The sequence below is a fragment of the Dipodomys spectabilis genome, unplaced genomic scaffold (assembly GCF_019054845.1).
Source record: "Dipodomys spectabilis isolate Male_0828 unplaced genomic scaffold, ASM1905484v1 ptg000366l, whole genome shotgun sequence".
Taxonomy (NCBI): domain Eukaryota; kingdom Metazoa; phylum Chordata; class Mammalia; order Rodentia; family Heteromyidae; genus Dipodomys; species Dipodomys spectabilis.
The window spans coordinates 642,680-665,059 of NW_024871043.1; the positions used below are offsets into that span (position 1 = coordinate 642,680).

At 46.3% G+C, this 22,380-nt stretch overlaps 1 protein-coding gene across 1 annotated transcript; it reads right to left on the minus strand.

The window, feature by feature from the left end:
* Positions 1-231: 231 nt before the first annotated feature.
* On the minus strand, positions 232-22,373 carry Pdilt (protein disulfide isomerase like, testis expressed). The gene is made up of 12 exons (XM_042666639.1): positions 22,309-22,373; positions 19,533-19,750; positions 17,989-18,195; positions 12,992-13,125; positions 11,283-11,420; positions 9,257-9,367; positions 9,046-9,171; positions 6,943-7,140; positions 5,008-5,128; positions 2,495-2,673; positions 1,570-1,653; positions 232-759 (listed from the first exon to the last, which is right to left on the minus strand). Exons 1-12 carry the CDS (start codon positions 22,371-22,373, stop codon positions 520-522), a joined length of 1,821 nt encoding a protein of 606 aa, XP_042522573.1. The 3' UTR covers positions 232-519.
* Positions 22,374-22,380: the final 7 nt, after the last annotated feature.

The following is a 22,380-nucleotide window of genomic DNA, read 5'->3' on the forward strand; positions in this document are numbered from 1 at the left end:
AATATGCAGCATAAGCCAATCCATTCAACCTGATTTGAAAGGTTTAGCCAAACCTGGGTCCCCACAACGTAGAAGGAGACAGTACATGATGCTCACAGTCCCTCAAGCCAAGACTGCAAAGGATGTAGCTCAACAGCCCCAGCTAGGTGATCACTGTACCTTGATTTTCCTACCCGTACATGGGAACAAAAACAAAGCAAAATAAAAACCAAAATGCAGCCACCAGTCATGTTACAGAACTAGAGGAAGACCCTACAGAGAGTAAACACTCTTTCAAGGTCGCCATCATGACCTCCACAGCAGCCTTGGCTGAATTCCAGGCCAAACAGCTCTCCTAAGGCAACACCAAGCAGGAAAAGGAGCTCATGGGAGGAAAACAAGGCAGGAGACATTCACGGGGTTTATTAGCCTACCCCCACTCGCCCCACCACAACAATATATAGTATTATTGGAATAAATCCATGCAGGGAATGAAAGGGCCTAGGAGATGGGCCCCCTTCTCTCCTGGCTTTGAAGAAGCTAAAGTTCTTCCTTGACTTTCGGTTTCTTCTCCTGTCTTGGAGGTCCCTTTGGCTTAGCTACCTCCTCCTTCTCCTCCTTAGCTGTTTTCTGTTGTCCTGCTGATATTTCCAGCTTGGTCATGTTCTTCAGCTCAGGGACTTTCTGCTCAGGCAACGTCTGCTCAGGTAACTCTTCCTCCTCTTGGTCCTCCACTATAACCTCCTCTTCCAGCTCTTCATTTTGTTCAAAGGGTAATAGCTATTAAGGAAAAGGGTAAAGGGAAGAGAGAGCAAGAGGGGAAACATATCACATAATTAGGTGTCCTAATTGTGCACTGTCAGGCTCTTTTTCTAGATGTGTCTAGAGAGACGGTCTTCATAGTTGAAGCAAGGTGGTACAATAGTGCCTAACTATGACACTGCTCTGGGACCATTCTTCTATTCTAAGTCCACAAGAGTGTCTGTTAAATCCCCATCTACAGGCTCAGCTACTGAGATCCTTGTCCAGGATATTTTCTGCAAATGCTAAGTCGTAGTTTGGAGCTGTAGGGTCATCTTGGGCCTCCAGGGAGTATACATGCCAGACATTCTACCAGCTACATGGAATGAATTTCCGTCGTTGCTGAAACAGTGGAATAGTGTCTTTGACCTTTACAATCGAAAGAGAATCCATACAAATGGAACCTTCCAGAAGATGGTCTCATGAGACACCCAGAGGGGACAAAGACCTTGTGGTTCCTGGAGAATAAAGGCAGAAGGTGGAAACCCCATCCAGGAACCTGGTTTGTTTACCGTTTCTGGAAAGTGGACTCTGGGTAGCAGCCTTGGGAGTTTCGTTACCTCGAAGGTTTCATTCTTCCTAGCATTTCTAAAGCCTCCCATTGCCACTCCCACGCCATCAACACCCTTGAAAGGAAGCCCAGAAAGTTCCCTTAAACTGGGGGAGGGTAGGGGTTGTCTCAGCCATCTCCAGAGAACACAAGAGCATGGAATTCTGGACACACTTTTTTTCCCCTGTGGAGTTCTTAATAATTTTGAGAGTGGGAGAAAATTGCTGTTTTCCCCGTACCTCATCCTCAATCTGAACCTTGACTTGGCTTTCCAGGAAGTCAGAAAATCCTTCCAGAGTATGCTCTCCTTGATAAAGAACAGCCTGGGAAGAGAACAAAGCAAGAGTAAAAGCATGGGTACCACTTCCTCAGCCAGTTGTGTATGAATTGCTCCTGAGTTACCTGGGTTCAAATTCCTAACAGTCTACATGATGTTGAATGGGTGCCATCATTCACATGAGTCTCTCAAAGAGAGGTAGTATTTCTCCATGTTGTCATAGTAGCATGGTAGGTGTCACAGCACAGATGTGTGTGTGTGTGTGTGTGTGTGTGTGTGTGTGTGTGTGTGTGTGTTAGTCCTAGAGCTTGAATTCAAGGCCAGGGTGCTGTCTGTGAACTTTTTTTTTTCAAGACTAGTTAGTGCTCGACAACGTGAGCCACAGCTCCACTTCTGGCTTTTTAGTGGTTAATTGGAGATAAGAGTCTCATGGACTTTCCTGCTCAAGCTTACTTCAAACCATGATCCTTAGGCCTCAGCCTCCTGAGTAGCTAGGATTACAAGCATGAACTGCTGGTTCCCGGCCCTCTTTTAGTCTTTAAGAAGGTCAAGAAGCCATTCCCTGCCACTGGTTGACTGTATTCTCTTTCAGGTAACTCAGATCATTCGCTGACTCTTCGTCTCACACTCTCCACCCAGACACATTTGCCACGATTTCCCCACTTTCATCGTCTGCACCAGAAGGGCATCATCATGACAGGTGTTCAGGTTACCTTCCTGCCCATCTCTTCATTCATACCATGTGTCCTACCTATAGATCATGGACCTGGTATGGTAACTGGTATGGTAGAAGGCAGAGCTGGAGAGAAAGGGAAGTCAACCCCCTGATGATAAACAGGGCAGCATTCCCCATTATGTTGGGTGGGAGGTCCCCCAGGGCCTTTCACCTGTTCAGAGTTGGTGGGGAAGAGCCTGAAGAATGGGTACCGGTCCGGGTTGGAGAGTTGGATGTCATTGGCTGTGATGTCGATCTTGGCAATGGTGATTGTGGTGTGGTTTTGATACTTGATGCCCAACGTCTCCAGCAGCGGGAACAGAGCTCTGCACTTCGTAGACCAGGGTGCATCTAGAAAAGAAAAGAAAGGTTGCTAGCCAGGCCTTGTAATCCTAGCTATTCAGGAGGCTAAGATCTGAGGATTGCAGTTTGAATCCAGTCTTGGCAGGAAAGTCCACAAGACTCATCTCCGGAAGCGGAACTGTGGCTCAAGGTGGTAGAGCTCTAGCCTTTAGCAAAAGAGCTCAGGGGTAGTGCCCATGTGCTGAGTTCAAGTCCTATAACTATGCCATCACTGTGTTCTTTTTACGATGGGGATGCTATGCAAATTGTATTTTTTTCTCATATACCACCTTATTTTTACAGCTCAGGTCTTAATCATTATTAAATAAACTGAAGGGGGGAAAATGACCCTAGTACCTTCTCCACCCAAGATATCAACACTTCACATGTGTTAACGTTTTTTTCTTTGTTATGTTTTCAAAATTCCTTCTTTTCTAATGTTCCACTCCAGTTGGAGGAGAAACAAGGAAAATATTTATGTTGTACCTTCTGCCATAAAGTGTGTGTGTGTGTGTGTGTGTGTGTGTGTGTGTGTATGTGTGTGTGTGGTACAATACAGGGATTTTTCAGACAGAGGCTAAGTTACTTAGCCAAGATCATCCTGTAGTTAGAGGATATCGAAGCCGTGTCACTTCAACTTAGAAAGATTTACTACTGCTGGGTATGGTGATCATGCTTATCATCCTAGCTATTCAAGAGACTTGAGATCTGAGGATCATGGCTTGAAGACAACCTGGGTAGAAAAGCCCATGAGATTCTCCTCTCCACTTATAACCAGCAATAGCCAGAAGTGGAAGGGTGGCTCAAATGGTAGAGCACCAGCTTTGAATGAAAAAGCCAAGCAAGAACAGGAGAGGCCCTGAGTTCAAGCCTCTGGACTTACTTGTGGAAAGTCCTTTAATCTCTGCATGGGGTGGGGAGAGGAGAGTGCATTGGGAAAAAAAAAAACAACAACAACAAGCCTCCATCCTTCTTTTAAAGCTCCAGGTTTCTGGCTGTGTTGGAGGAATGGTCCCCAAAGCCCCCACACTACATCATCACTTCCTTATTTCTGATCTAAGTGCCTCCATGGCCAGGCTCTCTGCCAGCAGCACCCCGGGAGCTCCACATGCCCTGGGTGGGAACAGGAAGGGGGCATAATGGCTACTGCCCCAGGGAGCCAGCCTGACAGGCTTGCTTCCAAGAAAATGAAGGTACTTTGCCTTTTAGAGAAACAATGAAGGTTCTCAGAACTCCAGGTGTCAGGACGTAGAGAAAGGCCGCCCTGGACTGTCATTGAAAGGCAGTAAATTACCCTGATTTAACTACACAGACCTCAAACACCCAGCTCTGCGGACAAGACTATGGGGCATGATTGTAAAAGGTCCATCAGACGCAATCAGTCCAGTGGCAGCACAGCCTTCCTGCTGGACCTTTGCCCTTCCTCCTTCCGGTGTGACTTTGGGTAAGGTGATGAACCTCCCTGAGGCTGGACTCCCTCAACCTGTGTCACAAAGAAAGCCACCGTCCCCAGGCACTGACTAACCACAAACATTTTGCCAAGCACCTGCCTGACGCATTGGTCAGTGACCATTCAGTAACTCTCCCTGACAAAATAAAAGATGACAGTTGAAGTTATTTCAGAGTCATCTCTATTCTCACAGGCTCTTCATCTGCCAAGCAGAAACTGTAGGAAAGGGTAATGGCCCTTAGGTGAGCTCTAGAAATAATTCTAATATAGTAATAGTCATATTAGTAGTAACGATGATGATGATGATGATAAATAGCTGTTGTTTGACAAGTGTAAACGTGGTAAATGGGAAGGTCCCCACATCAACTGGGCCACTGGATAAGTTATGTAAAAAGACCAAGGCTAAAGGAACTCTAGACACAAGAGTAGGTTTAAGTCCTCCCTCCGGCACTTATGAGCTGTGTCATACTAGAAGCGTCTGCTCCAAGAGATTCTGTGTAATGAATGGTCCATAGAAGGGAGGAGACAGCATCAAGATGATGAAATGACAGAAGATAGGCGATGCTTCCAATAAGGGACAGCCAGCCAAGCCATATGAGCTCTCCAGCATTACTATGTTTATAAATTTCCACAGACCTGGATTATCTGGGCAGCATGCCATTGTATTCTAAGAACTCACTTGGCCAGAGGAAGCGGGGTCCTGGAAAATAGCATTGTGATCCAACCTCTTGGGATTGTGGGTTCCGCCCCCCCCTTCCCCCTGGGACCATTGTTACAGTGGTACATGGTGGATTGGGGAGATGGCATTGCTTAAGAACTCAGGAATGACACTTGAACCCAAAGTCAGCTTGGGGATCCTGTGCTCTCCACCGCCCCTGGGACCCGATGCTCACAGAACATCACGAACACGTCCCTCTCCTTGTCGAAGACAACGATGTTGAAGTTCTTCCCCACTAGCTGCTTCACCGGACCCTGGTTCCAATATTTCGGGATGTTTTCACTGGGTTCGTGTTTCTAGGAAGCAAACCCCACAAGGCCCAACCATATCTCATCAGAGAACCAACACCACATGTCCCATTATTCTAGAGACAGAGACCTACACCTGAAAGGCCACCCCAGATCCACTCACCCTTCCTGGCCCTGTTAACCCAAATTTACCCTTGAGAATGATCTCAAGAGAAAATGTCTTTGATGCTCTCCAGCCCCTACCCAGGGCAGCTGAGGCCCTGTTCCTTTATCATGTAGAGTTGCTTTTCTGTCCATCTCATTCAGAGTGACTCGATCCCATGAGATGGAATGTCACAAAGGACTTCAATCATTGAGAATCCACTACCCAGTACATAATAGGACCTCAATAAATGCTTTGCCGATGGATAAGTGAGAGAATGAACTCAGCTCTTCTGTTCAAAGCAAGAGTTGAAGGTCTCAGAACGTGTTTTGTTCTCTCCTCCCACTGCCTCCTCACTATCTCTTACATCCACTCCTTTCCTGCCATTGGCCTCCTAGCTCCCCACAGCCCTGGTGGTTCCCATCAGTCCCAAAAGGGCCCTGGAGCAGATTCCTAGTTCTCTCTTCACAACGCTACCAATCCTCACCATATTTTCTACACAAAGGGGCTTTCTTTGGAATCAGGCAGATCTGGCTTCCTGTGGGGGCATAGCATGCCCAATCCACCTTAAGGTGCACATTTATGGAGCCCTTGCAATTTGGGCCTCTGTTGTAACTTCCCAGCTTTTACATTTATCAGCCATCCCTCCTCCCAGCCCAGCTAGACCGCCAGCAGAATGGCAGAGGAAGACAGGTGCATCGGAGAATACCTTCCATTTGACAAGGCCACAGCGTCCTGGGAGATGGGGAGGAAGGGCCAGACAGAAGGGAATGGAAACACTCCAGAGGTCACCATAGAGTCTGGGTGAATAATACTATGAAGAACAGCCCTGCTTTTTTCCCAAAGGCATGCCAGTTTGGAATATAAATAATATGGGTCCCTTGCTCAGGAGAGCAGTGCTGAACCAACAGAGGTGACTAGCTTGCCTGGGGCTTTCCCTCCTCTTTGCAACAGAGTCTGTTTGTCACCATTAGTTGTCTCTAAGGCCTTGGAGGCAAATCCTGATTGTTCCCTGGGCATTAACCTTTCACCTCCCCAATCCAAACATCTACCCTTGGGCCAAGTAAGTCTTTTAGGTTAGAGACATAGGGGGAGGGGAGGGGTTAGAGACGCTATCCAGATTAATTAGCTCTGCAGAATGTCTGCAGTTCTAGTCCTTTATCTCCAATAAATCAGAAAAGCCTAGAAGTAGAGTTGTGGCTCAAGTAATAGAGCATCAACCCGGGGAGAGGGGAGTTAAGGGATAACACTCAGGTTCTGAGTTCAAGCCTCAGTACCAGCACACACAAAAAAAGCCATTATGGGGCTGGGAAGGTGGCTCAGTGGTGGAGCTCTTGCCTTGCATGCATGAGGCCCTGGGTTCGATTCCTCAGCACCACATAAGCAAAAAGAAAAAAAGCCAGAAGTGGCGCCGTGGCTCAAGTGGTAGAGCACTAGCCTTGAGCTGAAGAGCTGAGGGACAGCGCCCAGGCCCAGAGTTCAAGCCCCACAACCGGACCCCAAAAAAAAAAAAAGCCATTATTACAACTAAAGACACAATGTTGATAGGATAGGCTCAGGAGAAGCCAAAAAGCTGGACAGAATCAAGATGAAGAACTAGAAAGAATTTCCCCACATTAAGCCATGAGCTATATCCTACATCTGACCAAAGCTAGTTTAAAAAAAAATACAAGGAATAATCTTGAAGTTCTGTATAAAACTTAACTAAGAACAAGCTTACCTTGGCATTTTTATTCAGGAAACTGCGGCCAAATTTCTTGAGGTTTTCATAGGTTATGTCATCTGTAGGCATTTTGTACCTGGCATCAGAGCTTAAGTTTAGGATTTGGACAGATGGAGTGTCGACTTCTGTGATCCGGAAGTACTCAAAGACAAATTTGTTTTTGGGTTCATCTGAATCCACAAGGATAAAAAGGATCTGCCAAGTAAAATAAAAAATCTTGTCTTTCAGGACCTTGTCTTTCAGAGGAGTTGTAACTAACAAGATGCGAAGCATAGGGTCTATGGAGCACCAATGACTTAATGAACGTTTCTTGCCCAAACTCCTAGGCGGGCAGCAGCCATTAGTACTTGGCTGTCATAGTTCTTAGAGAAATAAAGAGGGGTCAGACTCTGGTGGCTCACACCTGCAATCCTAACTACTCAGGAGGTGGAGATCTGAGGACTGAGGTTCAAAGCCAGCCAAGGCAGGAAAGTCCTGGAGACTCATCTCTAATTAATCACCAAAAAGCCAGAAGTGGAGCTGTGGCTCAAGCCATACAGTGTTATCTTTGAGTGAAAAAACTAAGGGATAGAACCCAGGCCCCAAGTGTGAGCACCATTACTGGCACACACACATGCACATGTACACACACACACACACACACATAAATAAATAAATTGATAAATAAAAATAAAGAGAATAAGAAGTGAATAGCCTGATAGTGCCAGTGGTGTCAGAACACTACATATAGGCACAGAGCTTAGGAAAAAAAGATTTGTTTCTAATGATGATAATGTCAGTAATATCCATAAACCTTATGAATTTGCTTTTGCTCATTGTTGTATGTGAAGATATTCTTCTTCTTTCTATTACTACTACTACTACATAGCCCAGACTGGTCTGAATTAACAATCAATCCTAACTCCGTCTCCAGGATGGCAGGATTTAGATTTTCTAGTTCTTACAATGCTGTTTTGTGCATGAGCAGTCTGGAGCCTTGAGGTCAAGAAGCTCTCCATATAGTTTGTAAAAGGAAGACAAACTTGAGGCTGGGAAGGTGGCTCAGTGGTAGAGTGCTTGCCTTGCATGCATGAGGCCCTGGGTTCAATTCCTCAGCACCACATAAGCAGAAAAAGCTGGAAGTGGCACTATGGCTCAAGGGGTAGAGCACTAGCCTTGAGCTGAAGAGCTGAGGGACAGTGCCCAGGCCCAGAGTTCAGGCCCATGACTGACAAAAAAGGAGGAGGAGGAGGAGGAGGAGGAGGAACTTGAATTCAACTCTGTGTGGTATGAGGGTCCAGGATGCCAGTGGAGACATCTGTGCTTCAGACTGCTCATATTCCTTGACCGCAGACAAGTGTGGTCGTCCTTGACCCTCACCTCTGCTACCATCCTGCCATTGCCCCCTGCCAGCAATGGGGACCTGCCGGAAACACAGCCAGCCATTACATTCCCAAAGTAGACTTGTTAAAAAAGGCACAGGAATGAAAAGTTAAAGGCTTGGCCACAAAAGGAAGAGAGGAAGGCAGCAGATGGATTTAAAAGAAAACTAGCAAATACTATAATAGCATTGATGTGCAGATCAGAAAAATAGCTATATAAATACACCTGCAGAGAAGAATGATAGGATGACACTGATCCAGAGGCGTTGCTCTCAAGTGGAAATCCCTTTGTACAACTACCTAAAAATAATTTTTTAAATTTAAATTACATATAGCTATATGTTACATAATGTTATACGTAACATATAACATAATGCATTACAAAATATACTTTTGTTATATATGTAATATATACTATGTGTATATAAGTAATATATAATATATAATTATATAACATGTAATATATTATATGACATATGCTATAGTCGTATATATTATATGTACATATAATGCATATGTATTATAAAGTATAATGCATTAGGTTATTCTATTATGTTATTTTATACATGCTATATTATATATTATGTTATATTATATTATACTATAACATATTACTGTGTATATCATATATCATATTATATACATGCAAATAAGCAGAGCAGGATAAATGGCCTTCCGGTCTGCAGGACTTATGCCCCCCAACCAGGATCCCCCAAGAGTGATGGCACACTCCACAAACCTTATTTTGGAATTCCTTTGATGCCAGTCTATAATGCTGAGTTATGGTCTCAAATGACTCAGACTTTCTGGAGACAAAGAGCAACATGTGGCTTAAGATGCGTAATTCGTAAATTAGATCCCGGTTCTGCAATTACAAGGAATACAGGTCATCCCGAGAGCGCACATGCCACCGCCCCAGCTGTCCTCCCGGGAACCCCGGGCCTGCTCACCTCAGCATTGTATTCAATCACAAAATCAGTAAGGTGCTGCTTGATGACTTGATTGAGGTCATATTTGTTGGTACTGTCATTGATAAGCTCTCGGCGTTTCACCAAATTTCCCTTGGACAAAAAGAAAGAAAAGCATTGAAGGGAAGCTTCGGCAATACGTACAATAAGCATGAGCAGCGCATACAATAAATAGCATGTACAATAAATATAAATAGCACAATTTTTCCCTGGAGGAAAGTAAAACAGTAAGGACGTTGACAGATGTAAAACATAGTCCAGGTACCTGGTCATTATAAATGCTGCGCAAATGATCATATGGGTAATTATGGCTATGTGGTAACTGTGAAATCTCAGGTTTCGAATGCCATGGTCATCTCTTAATTGACCAACATCCCCCAACTGCTATGCTCTGAAACACACTGACATATTTATGCTGAGGTTGTGTCACATGCCTGCCACCCAATGGCTGAGGGCATCAAGGAAACCAAGGCAAGCCCCTTTCTGGGAGATTCAGACCCTCTCCGATAGGCAACGCTGATGGACTTCCTTCAAAATGAACTACAATTGAAGTCCCATCCATCCATCTCCCTTCCTCCCAACATATCATCATGGTCTAACGGCTCTCTAAGTCTTCTCAACCTCTTTGCTTCCTGTCTGAGACATTTCCCCTAATAAATATTCTTACTATCCTTAAATCTTGCTAGGTAACTGCTTCTCAGAGGGATGTGGATTGCCCGAGAGAATGAAAGGATTCTTATGGCAAAATCTGTAAGGAAGAGAAGAAGTTATCTTTTCATTTCTAGCCCATTTTCTCCCTGACCCTCAACCATCCCACATTGCTGCACCCATCTCTCATCTGGGCTCTTGCAATGTTCTTCCACAGCCTTCCCATTTCCCCTGGCTTCCCTTCCAACCCACCTCCTACACTACATTCCTGCAGGGTGCTGGTGGCTGGTGCCTGTAATCCTAACTACTCAGGAGGCTGAGATCTGAGGATCCTAGTTCAAAGCCAGCCCTGGGCAGGAAGTCCATGAGACTCTTATCTCTAATTAAGTACTACAAAAGCTGGAAGCAGAGGTGTGACTCCAGTGCACCTTGAGTAAAAGAAAACTCATCCAGGCCCTGAGTTCAAGCCCCAAGACCAGCACAATATATGTACTTTTCTTGATGGTGGGTGCAATACATAATTCAGGTATCCTAAATACCTGTTCTCCACATTTGCTCTTTGGTTTTTAGGGTAGGGCTTATTCTGCAGAATAATAGGAGACAGGGAGAAAGGGATGGTTTAAGGGGCACTTTGGAGATATAATCAATAGGACTGGGATGGTATATTGGCTAGAGGGGGTGGAGAATGGTGTGTTGATGCCTAGGGCTTCTGGCTTGCTTTTCTAGATGGGAGAGAGGGTTGCACCATCCACTGTGTGAATGAGAACTCTAGGAAGGATTCAGACAGCCCATTTCCTCTGAGGGCTTAGCCACGCTGAGATGGGAGATGAGAGCTATGTCATTGATGTACGACGGTGGCGGTTGGTGGTAGGGGCTTGGGGAAACATGGACCAGCAGGAAAGAGCTACTTGGAGGTGAGCCTCAGTGAATGACACTAACTGGCTAAAGAAAGGAGGAGGTGCTCCCAAAGGCAGACAGCTGGAAATAGTAATAATAAACAATAAGGGCTGGGAAGGTAGCTCAGTGGTAGAGTGCTTGCCTTGCATGCATGAGGCCCTGGGGTCGATTCCTCAGCACCACATAAGCAAAAAGAAAAAAGCTGGAAGTGGCACTGTGGTTCAAGTGGTAGAGCACTTGAGCTGAAGAGCTGAGGGACAGCGCCCAGGCCTAGAGTTCAGGCCCCACGATCAGATAAAAAAATAAACAATAAAAACCCACCAGGAAACAGATTTCACACGAGTTGAGTGGCACGTGAGTGGTTAGAGCCAAAGTTTGTTCAGAGCTCGTACCTCTTCCTACTAACTTTGAACCAGAGCACACCGCCCTTCCTCATCCTCCACCAGCTGCAGGACTGTCTTACCTTTTTGAACACCAGGACGCTGTCCAAGACAACATGAAAACGTCCAAAGGCATTCCGGATCGCTATCACCCCAAACGTCAGCTCTGGGAAATCCTTGATCACATCGTAGAACAATTCTGCTACTTCTTCCTCTAAGTCCTGTTTGGAAAAGCATGTTGGGTAAGGCTTTGGTAAAAAGCTTATTTAAGCTTGTTTTGGTTTCTTTTGCTTGTTTCTTTGGTCAGTTGTGGGTCTTCAATACAGAGCTTGGGCACTGTCCCTGAGCTCTTTCACTCAAGGCTAGGATTCTATCACTTTGAGCCACAGCTTCGCTTCCGATTTTCTGATGGTTCATCAAAAATAAGAGTCTCACAGACTTTCTTACCCATGCTGGCTTTGAACTGTGATCCTCAGATCTCAACCTCCTAAGTAGCTAGGATTACAGGCATGAACTACTGGTGCCTAGCTTTTATTTAAGCTTATCTGGTTGAATTAAGAAGATAGAAATGGTAGACAATCTATAACCTTCCTTTTTCCAAATCCTGGGGTTTCCTTCTGCTGTCTCCCAAAAACATATGGATTCTACTTCCTATTCTAACTGCTTCTCTACCTATGGATAAAGTCCACACAGGCAAATTCTCAGAGACCAGTGGAAAGAGCTATCTTCATCTTTTCCAATTATTAACAATAAAGGTTTTTTGAGAATCATCAATAAAATAGATGAGATTCATATATAATTAAAGCCTGTCCTAACCCAAGGATTGAGAATTTTAACATTAATTCCTTAATCCTTAATTACTTTCAGAAGATGCAATGGAGTTGAACAGGTAGAAAACCAAATATGAACTTGCCATTCAAGATACAGCTAGAATTTCTGCTTTCGTTCATTAGCTTGAGAGAAAATTGGGGCCAAAAGTAGTCTAGGAGGATGAAAGTGGGGATGAGGAGGAGGAAGAGAAGAAGCACATTTTCTCCCCATTTTCTTTCCACATAAGATGTTAAAATTCTGACCTACTGGAGAGGGGGTGGTCATCCATTTAAATTAGTTAAGATTTATGAGAAGCTCATTTTTCTAAAAAGCAAATGAATTTTGTCTTTCTAAATACAAAATCTATAAATTCTAAATATTAAAAAAAAACAACGAAATCACTAGACTGTTACCCCAGGTTATTTCATAGTCATATTTAGGTTCTCCAAACACTTTCACCAACATCTGCCCTCGCTCCACCTGTGATGAGGGCTGGGGTAGTTTTCAAATGGTTGCATGCTTATAAAGCCCTAAAGGTTTTCCTTTCTAAAGATGCTTGGAAAGTCTTCAGGATGGAGCTTGGCTTGGCCAAAGCAGGCTGGCAGCTGCAATTCAGATTCATAGAAAGCTGTGGTTCCCAAACTCGAAAATGAAGGCATTCCTCCATTCTATGATGTTCTAAATGAGAATCCCCAAGACCAATTCAATAAATACATCTATCTCTTCATTCTTCCTTTCCCACCTACCATTCTACCATCTCTTAACAGTTCAACTCTCATGGCTCCGTTGTTCTTTTGACCTCAAGTAAAACCAGCTGACTGGATAGGGAAAATGGGGCTCGGAACAACCCCACCCACTTTTAGACAGAGCACTCCTCAACTGGAAAAATCATCTCCCACCTCCAGCCCCCCCACAGCCCCTCCCCCATCCCCATCCCTACCTCCACCTCCCCCCCACACACACCCCTCCCACACCCCCATACCTGGAAGAAACCCACGATGACCAGGGGCCTCGATTTCACGAAGTCTGCCACCTGCTGGCTGCTGTTGAACAAAAATGCTTTCTGGCTAATTTGTCTTCTCAACCAAACTACCAAAGCTGCAGATTCAACCACTCCTGGAGAGAGAGAGAAAGAGAAAGAGCCATAGAGAGTTTGAGAGAGAGTTAAATATACCTAACCAAGGTTTCCTCCTGAACTAGCAGCCAACCCTATCTTGTCTTGGTACCCAGCCTTGAAAGACCAAGGTCAAGACCAAGGTCACCATTTCCTCCACCCATCTAAACTATGAATGCTCACAGCAGTTCATTCCATCACTGAACCAAGGTCAAGAAAGATGCTGTACTGAGAGCTGCATTTCCATGAAATCTGCACATCAACGGCATAGTATAAGATATGCTTATTCTTCCCATTGGAGGAACAAAGACACCAATATTTAATTTGCTCCCAACCAATCAGCAAGCAGATCTGAGGATTCAGTTTAGGAGGCAGAAGCAGTCCCAACCTTCTGTCCTTAGGCACCCTCCAAGGTGACAATAAACGGATGTGATCTTGTTAAATGATCAATTAAAAGACCAGATATCATTCTGTAACCTGAGAGGAAATCCCTGTTATGTCTCTGTGACCCTAAATTCCCCCCCACACACACACACCAATCCCCTAAGAATCATAAAATCCTGATCTCCATTTCTCAGTTACACAAAAGTCTTTACTTCTAAACTGAGGGCATGCATCCCCTTCCCTGGAGAGATGCAATGGTGTGTCAGAATATATACAAGGTTACCTAGGAAGGAGACATGTTTTTTCTAGGAAGAGCCATTTCACATAATGGTCAGTGACATCAATTATGATTTTTTTTTCTCTTGATGTCTGTGGATGGGAGAGATGGGAACTTTCTTATGAGATAAATCAACGTTGGTTGTTGGATAGCTTGGGAAACCCCTCCTAGACTGCCCGTTCCTCCCTTCCTTCCCTTCTTCACATGCTTGACCAATACATCCTGCATGCCTGTTAAGTAATCAAGCACTGTCCTTTAGTCCTGGAAGTATAATGTGGAGTAGAAGCACATGCCTTCCCACCACTTCACAGCGCTCTTTGTATTGAGGAAGATGATCACCAAATCATTGCTCAAACATGTGTTGAAAAGCAATGTGCTAAGGGCCGGCCAGGCCTTCCTGGAGATGGTGATATACGAACTGCTTTTCTCACTACATTTAGCACTCTGTGAAATTGCTACACTTTTTTGTGGATCTATATCCAGGATGAAAGACGAAAGCAAATGAGCCACCAGGAACTTGATCGCAGCCCATCTTTGCACACAGTTTTTCCACCTTAGGATCCAGTTGAACCAAGGTAGCTGTGAGTTTGACCACGTTGACTGCCTGCCTTGAGAGAACTGCCCTTGCTGGCCACCGTGGTGCTGGGCTCTGATCCAGGCGGCAAGGTGACAACTGAGGTGTGAACGCTGTGTCAATGATTGACTGGGCCTGGCTCCAGGCTGCCTGTTTCCAGGCACAAATTGTGATCTCATTAATACCTCGAGACAAATCTGAGTCTCCTTCTCTGGAGAGGTGGCCAAGGCCGTCTTCTACCACCAATCCTTGGAGCTTAGAGGACAGTGGGTCTGAACTTTGGTCCAGCAAGGACGAACTTCCACCTGTCTCTGAAGAGGAGTTTTATAACAGCCATATTGCAAGACGTGTGCACAGCTCCGTCCCCTGTCAAGCAGGCAGAGCTGCCATTACTCATCCTGTCTAGAAAATGAAAAATGGGACACCCAGGTCTGCAAGACTTGTTCAAGTCTCTGTACCTCATGCATGTCCTAAACTTCAGGTGTCCTAAGTTTCTTCCATTCAAACTCAAAAACAATTTTTTTAATTCTAAATTCCAAGCACTGGTCTAGGGCCAGGGAACCAAGTCTGATCATTATACAAAGCCCATCTGCCATGCATTTAGTGAATGACACAATGGAGAGCCAGGGCTCAACAAACTAAATCTGGCCCGCTGTTTGATTTGTATAAATAAAGTTTTATTGGAACACAGCCACACCCATTCATTGACATATGGCTGCTTTTACAGTGTACCCACAGACTGGTTGGTTATGACAGAATTCCTGGCTTTTAAGGCCTAAGATATCTATCATGTAGCTCTTTGCCCAAAGCTTTGTGGTGACTCTACCGCTTGCTAGCTGAGGTGCTTTGAGGAAATTATTCCACATTTCTGTGCCTCAGTTTCTCCATGTTCCATATAAGAAGGACCTAGTCAGTTCCAGAAGGGGTGTGTGTGTTCCTTACAAACCTTGTTTTATGTTCACTGCAGCCCCAGGAGGTAGCTCTAGCTATCAGATGAGGAAACTGAGGTTGGACAAGAGGAAGCCATTGTTCCCCAGGCAGTAGTGAGGATTTAGGTTCTGCTGCCTCTTTGCTAGGCCCAGTAATGAAGGTGGCTTTGGCTCTTGCTGTTGTGCTGCTCTCCCTGCAAGGAGAGGGGCTGGATGGTGAGGGGGGGCACTCTGGAAACACAGAAAGAGGATGGGACTCTCTACCCCGGACAGTCCTGGACAGACTTTCCAGAGGAGGTGAGGATGAAACCGCCCAGATGGCAGAGGAGGCCCCGGACACTGACTTGGACCACGAAGGAGTCTGGGGAGAATCATGTGACAACCTCACATGATTGTGCCACGTGGTGGCCTTGTTGGGGCTCTGTGGATTCAGTGTCTCCTGTCCTTCAGGAGGGAGGCACAGCCAGCTGCTGGCCAGTCCATGAGCAGAAATAGCCTCTCGGTTTTTGTTTTTGTGTTGCGTTTTGGTTTTGTTTTGCCCTGAAGACAGCACACCACCAGGAGCTTCTTACTTGGGATCCGTAGATCCCACTGTTGAGAGTCAGTCCTCAGACTTTCCCCCCACCTTCCCCTTTTCTCACTCCCCTTTCTCCTTTTTCCAGGCCCACCCTGTTCCTCCCTTCCACTGACCTTGCCAGCTGTTAGGTAACTGAACTCTGTCTGCCCTATCAGCCATCCTGGGTTTCTCCTGGCCCCCTGGTGGCCATTACAGGAACTACAGTGCATCTTGCAATCCAGGTCTGAGACTCTTCCTCCTCCCTTACCTACCTACCTTGGTCTGGTTAGAAACATAGTCCCTTCCCCTCCCCCTGATGCACCCCTGCAGGAAGATTCTTTGGCCTGCTGAGCTCCTAGGCCTTTCTTGTGCTCACCGTACAGATGTGTCAGACCCAACGAAAGGCAGTCTCATTTGCCTGAGTCTTCTACAAGCATCGCAGGGCGGCCTGTTGATCAGCTTCATTACATGCATCTGTCCATCCATCCATCCATCCATCCATCCATCCATCCATCCATCCATCCATCCATCCTCTCCACCACTCCACTCTGTGTCCATTTATCCATTCACATGTGTAACTCTTTTGTTTAAAAAAATGTGCTTGCATATCATTCCAAAGCTCAAAATTCTTCAAGCATCTTCAATGTCAAGATAAAATTTGAGGGGCTGGGAAGGTGGCTCAGTAGTAGAGCGCTTGCCTTGCATTCATGAGGCCCTGGGTCTGATTCCTCAGCACCAAATAAGCAAAAAGAAAAAAGCCGGAAGTGGCACTGTGGCTCAAGTGGTAGAGCACTAGCCTTGAAGAGCTGAGACACAGCGCCCAGGCCCAGAGTTCAGGCCCCATGACCGGCCCCCCCCCCCCAAAAAAAAAGATAAAATTTGATGCATTACAGGTTGTCAAAGGGTGGGGGGGTGGGAAATGTTGCCTAAATGAATGAGTCCATGAATAAATTAAATAAGATCTGGGCCCAGTGGTACACATTTGCAATCTCAGCGCCTTAGAAGGTAGAAGTCAGGATTATGGTTCGGGAGTCTGCCTGAGCAAAAGAAGTTAATAAGACTACCACCCCACCATCTCCACAAACATACTGGACATGGTGGATCATTCCTATAATCTAACCTACACAAAGGAAGCGTAAGTAAGATGACTGCAGTACTAGGCCAGCCTAGGAAAAAAAATGAGACTTTATCCAAAGTATATAAGTAAACCCCCCAAAAAGGGGCTAGGGAGCATGGCTCAAAAGTTCAGTGCCAGGACAGGGGCTGGTAGCTCAAGCCTATAATCCTAGCTATTCAAGTGGCTGAGATCTGAGAATCATGATTTAAAGCCAGCCCAGGCAGACAAATCCAAAAGACTCCTCCACTTAATCAGCAAAAAAAGCCAGAAGTGGAGGTATGGCTCAAGTGGTAGAGCACCAGGCTTGAGTAAAAAAAAGACTCAAGGAAGAATGTGAGTCCCTGAGTTCAAACTCTCTTATGGGAAAAAAAAAAACAACAACAGTGTCTTCCTAGAAAGTGTGAGTGTGATCTCAGACTACCAACGAATCCACAAATAAATAATAGCATCTGATAGACACTCCATTCCAACCCTCTTTTGACCCATCATTTTCTGGGCTCTTTTTTTTTTCTTACAAATACTCCCTGAACCTAGGGATCCTGTCAAAATCAATCTAAAGTAGAACACCACAGAGTAAAGAGAGGAATTAGGAACTTAGTCTCTGGTGTGTTAGTTTACCAGCCCCGCACCCACACTCTGTCTCTTGCTCTCCTGGGCCCCCTTTGCTGATACGCAATCTGAGGTAGAGGCACCAAATAGCTATGGAAACCTAGTTTCCTCATGGATGCAACTGAGAGTGTTCGCACTCACAATATGGCTCTACAACTAGAAGTGATGTTTGCCACTTCTGTGAACACCACCTCGGGCCATCTCCTGCCTCCTCACTCTGGCTGCCGGCTGGGTACAGAGGAAAGAGCGGGCTGCTCCAAGATTTTAAGGGAAAGCAGGAGTGGAATGGGGGCGTCATAAGCTAGAAAGAGCTGACACATCAAAGCCTCACACCTCGGGCTGCCAACTGCGCACAAAAATCATCTCAGCGCTTTACTTCACCTGCGCACAAAATCATCACAGCACCCCAGCCCCATTACCTTTGCAGGCGATGGGCTCTGACCTGTTGCCCTCAAAGAACAGCTTCAAGTCTGGAGTCTTCTTGATGTTAAACTCCTGCTTCAGCTCCTTCTCCACAGAGATGTCAACCTTGCCGAAGCCAATCCCATTTTTGCCTTTGCCCAGGATGTCCACAGCTTTGCCCAGCTCCTTGGCCAAACTCCTGGATTGCTTTGACATGGAATTGTCTGGAAAGAACAGACACGAAAACAGAACTAGCCAGGGCCTCTCTCTGTCCTGCCCAAGGTGGACTGCTGAGTTCCTGGCTTGCTTTGTGCTCAGAAGGAGTGAGCACAAGATTACATCCTGGGTTACACCAGGATGTAACCCAATGAGTCGTGAAATGGGGCTGTTGAAGAGACGTACTCAAAAAAGGCCCTTTGGGCTCAGTAACACTGACAATATGCAAATTAATCTTTCTAAGCTGTGCTTTTCTCCTTATAGAACAGATAGCGGCCACTTCATGGAGTGAAATGAGATTTGCCAGTTAATTCCATACAGTTTATTGTCTTGTAAGAGTTCACACTCACACTTTCTAGGGTCTAGGCATGGTTTTTTGCCATGGGGGTAGATCTTATTATGACTATGTCAATTTCATACATAGGGAAACTGAGGCACAATAAAATGACCCACTTGCTCATGGTCTTATGTCGATGAGAGTCATTGCCAGGACAGAGATTAGAGAGTCTCTTCCCTCTGTTCTTCTCTGGGTGCATGCAATCACTTTGTTTAATGCCTGGTTTAGGTGAATAAATAACACTTCATAATTGCTACTACTCTTGTAAAAATTCTGTTCTTATAACAGTCAAGGCATTTGCTTCTCTGAAGGTCACTTTAGGAGGCCTGCCAGTGTTTGAGAACTCCTTTTGAATTCAACCAGGTACTGGCAGGAATCAATGACTGCCGAGTGATGAGTTTAATTGAGTGTCTTTTCCAATCTCAGCCAGTGTGGAGAGACAGCATGCCTGCACTTTCAAATGGCATGTTATCCAGGGCAATTAAGGAATATAAAACCAGGACTGGGGATGTCGCTCAGCCTTAGAGTTCAATCTCTAACTACCACTCAAGAAAGTGGGGAAGAGGACAAATCAGTTGGCTCCATCTCTCGTCCCAGATCCCTACGTCATTCAAGAGCCAGGGTTCCTTGAAAAATCCAAAACAACTTCCATATTTATAGGATACCACAGCTCGGGGAACACACACACACACACACACACACACACACAACCAAAGGGAGGAATGTCAGAATTGCAAGGAAGGATCAGCTCCTTGAGCCTGAATCGGGGAGACATTTCATGACACCCTACAAAGCCGAGACAGTGTGCCAGCCCGCCAGCACCTGGCACCAAGCTAAACCTGAGATTCCTAGAATTTGGGAGCAACACCCCATCGACATTAATACACTTTTAACATCCACCGCATGTTCTCATGTGTTTAGCAGTCGATGAAGGAGGGGGGTGTTCTTCTCCCACCTCCCCCCTTCTCCCCACTCCCATTCCCCCCCCCCCCCAAGCCAGACACTCACAGAAAAGCACCATGAGAAAGCGGGTCTGGTTCAGCGCCTGGGTCAGGCCGGCTGGGGTCAGCACCATCAGGTTGCCCTCTTGTACGATGTGCAAAGGCTTGGAAAAGTTGATGTTGGTGTCTCTGGCATCCATCTCCCGGTGACTGTGGACCACCCAGACCCTAGCAGCCAGCAACAGCAGCCCCAGTGAGGGCATCTGGCACAGTACCATGGCTGTCCTGCAGAGGGCAGCAGAGAAGACAGGGCCCGGCTCAATGCTCAAGATAGGAAGCAGGGAGCAGGCGGGGAAGGGCTTATCCCATGGTCTCCCTTCAGGGATCTTTGACAAGGCCTCACCGAAGGATTCTCAATCCATCCGTGAGGTCTCAGGACCCCTGTTAATCTGCCCAGGCTTGGATCTTGTACCTGCAAGGCTTTCTGTTAAGCAGATGATCTCCTTCTCTCCTTCCCTCCTTTCCTCCTTCCCTCCCTTTCTTTGTGCTGGTCTCTAGGACTTAAATTCAAAGCCTGGGCACTGTCCTGAGCTAAGCACTGTACCACTTGAGCCACAGCTTCACTTCTGGCCTTTTGGCAGTTGATTGGAGGTAAGAAGCTCATGGACTTCCTTGCCTAGGCTGACCTTGATCTGTGATCCTCAGATCTCAGCCTCCTGAGATTACAGGCATGAGTCACTAGTGTCCAGCCTCCTGGCTGTCTTGATCCCAATGCTGTCTTAGCCTTGGTACACTCACCAGCCCTCTCTCTTTGTCACCTGGAAGGGAATCACCTCATCTCCACGCTTGCTCCTCTGGCTAGCAGGCCCTGGGCGCTGTCCCTCAGCTCTTCAGCTCAAGGCGAGCGCTCTACCACTTGAGCTACAGCACCACTTCTGGTTTTCTGGTGGTTCATTGGAGATAGGAGTCTCACAGTCTTTCCTGCCTGGGCTGACTTTGAACCACAATCCTCAGATCTCAGCCTCCTGAGTAGCTAGGATTACAGGCGTGAGCCACTGGGGCCAGGCGGAAAGTAGCTTTGATGGGAAACTTCCACCATAACAGTAGCTGACAAGTTGCCATATCATCAGCCCAGTTTGGGCTGAGTCCTCTCTTCCCATATCCCACCAAGACTGCCATCCAAATCTGTGAACTCCTGGCAGTTCCCTCTGTCTCTACTCTTCCCCCATGGCACTAGAGATCCTCTTTACAAACATGAATTCCATCCTGTTTCTCCTCTTACCAAAAAGTCTCCCATCTTGCAAGCCCTAACCTTGGCACTGTGAACTCACAGGTCCTCATCTAATACCCACCTTCCTATCTCACCTTCCTCCCCTCCTTCTCTCTCTCTCCCCTCATAAGCTCTGGACAGCCCATCCTGGGCTCCTTCCCTTCCTTTGCCTCTGCCTACTTCGTGTTTTCTCTATGTCTTCATCTCTGCTGGTCATCAGAGGGATCTTCTCTGACTCTTTGGCTTTGCCCAATGTGCTCAGAACATTCTGCTTTGCCACGAATGTCTGCTTCCTCTTCTGTATTGTTGTTTCTGCCTTACATGTATGTAAAGACCAGATCTGACTATGTCGCCTGGGCTGTCCTCAAACCCATGACTCTCCTGCCTCTGTCATGAGCACTAAGCGTACAAAAGTGAGTAGCCCCAAGCCTGCCTGTTAAAGTTTTAAACATAAGCATGATTATCTGTAGCTCCTAGAATAGTCTGCAGATCTGATTTGGGAATCAAATCTCTTGTGGGAGTTTGGTAAAAATTAAGACTGATTCTTGATCCCAAACCTAGTAGGTTGTAATTTCACTGGTTTGGGCAGGGTTAGTTTGAGCGCCATTTTTTTTTTCCTTAAGGCCCTGTGGTTAGTGCTAATGTAAGTAGCCATCTTCAGTTAATGGTGCTGGATAGAGAAAAGGCTGCCAGGGCAGACCTGGAATTTACCTGGAGGACCGAGCTGGTGAGACAGCAAACTGCACCACTGTAGTGACCTGAACAGCAGCCTCTGGGCTTCTCCTGAGTTTTCCAATGACACTGAAAGTGGCAGAAACACAGCCCCTTTCCTAGGCACACAGAGGCCACTGCAGCCACCCACAGCAATGTTCTGAGTTCTGAGGCTCTGGAGGGCCTGGGGGGTCCTACAGAAGAATGGGCCATTGTTGAGTAAGAGGGGGCCCCTCCCAAGAGGCCTTGCCAGTGGGCACCAGGAGCAGAGTCGACAGAGTGGAGGAGTGGGGACAGAAGCAAAATGTTCTGTGGGACACAGGGTGCCTGTGGATCAGAGTCTGGAGCCCAGCTCTGTCCTAACCTGTGTGACCCTGAGCTGTCAATTACTTTGTTCAGGGGCACAGTTTCATCTCCTGTACAAAGACACACAACTCTCATGGGTGTGTAAGGGCTAGACAAGGTGGTAGGTGCAGAGGGAGAAATGGAGAAACTGGAAGGCAGTAGTACTGCTGTTGCTTAATGCCATTTCTCTTCCTTCCTTCCTTCCCTCCCTCCTTCCTTCCTTCCTTCCTCCCTCCCTCCTGTCCTCCCTTCCTTCCTTCTTCCCTCCTTCCCTCCCTCCTCTCCTTCCTTCCTTCCTTCTCTCTCCCCCTTCCTTCCTTTTCCTCTCTCTCTTTCTTCTTCTCTTTCTTTCTCTCCTCCTCCCACCTTCTCTTTCTCTCTTTCTTCTTTTCCCACCATTCTGGGAATCAAACACAGGGCCTTACACATGCTAAGCAAGCACTCTACCACTGAGGACTCTCTTTGCTCACACATTGGCCTCTTTGCCAGACCTCAAATAAAGCAGTCATAGACCTACCTCAGGGCCTTTGCACTTGCAGTTTCTGCCAGGAAGCTCTTCAGCCACGTGTAATCAATGTTCATCTTCCTG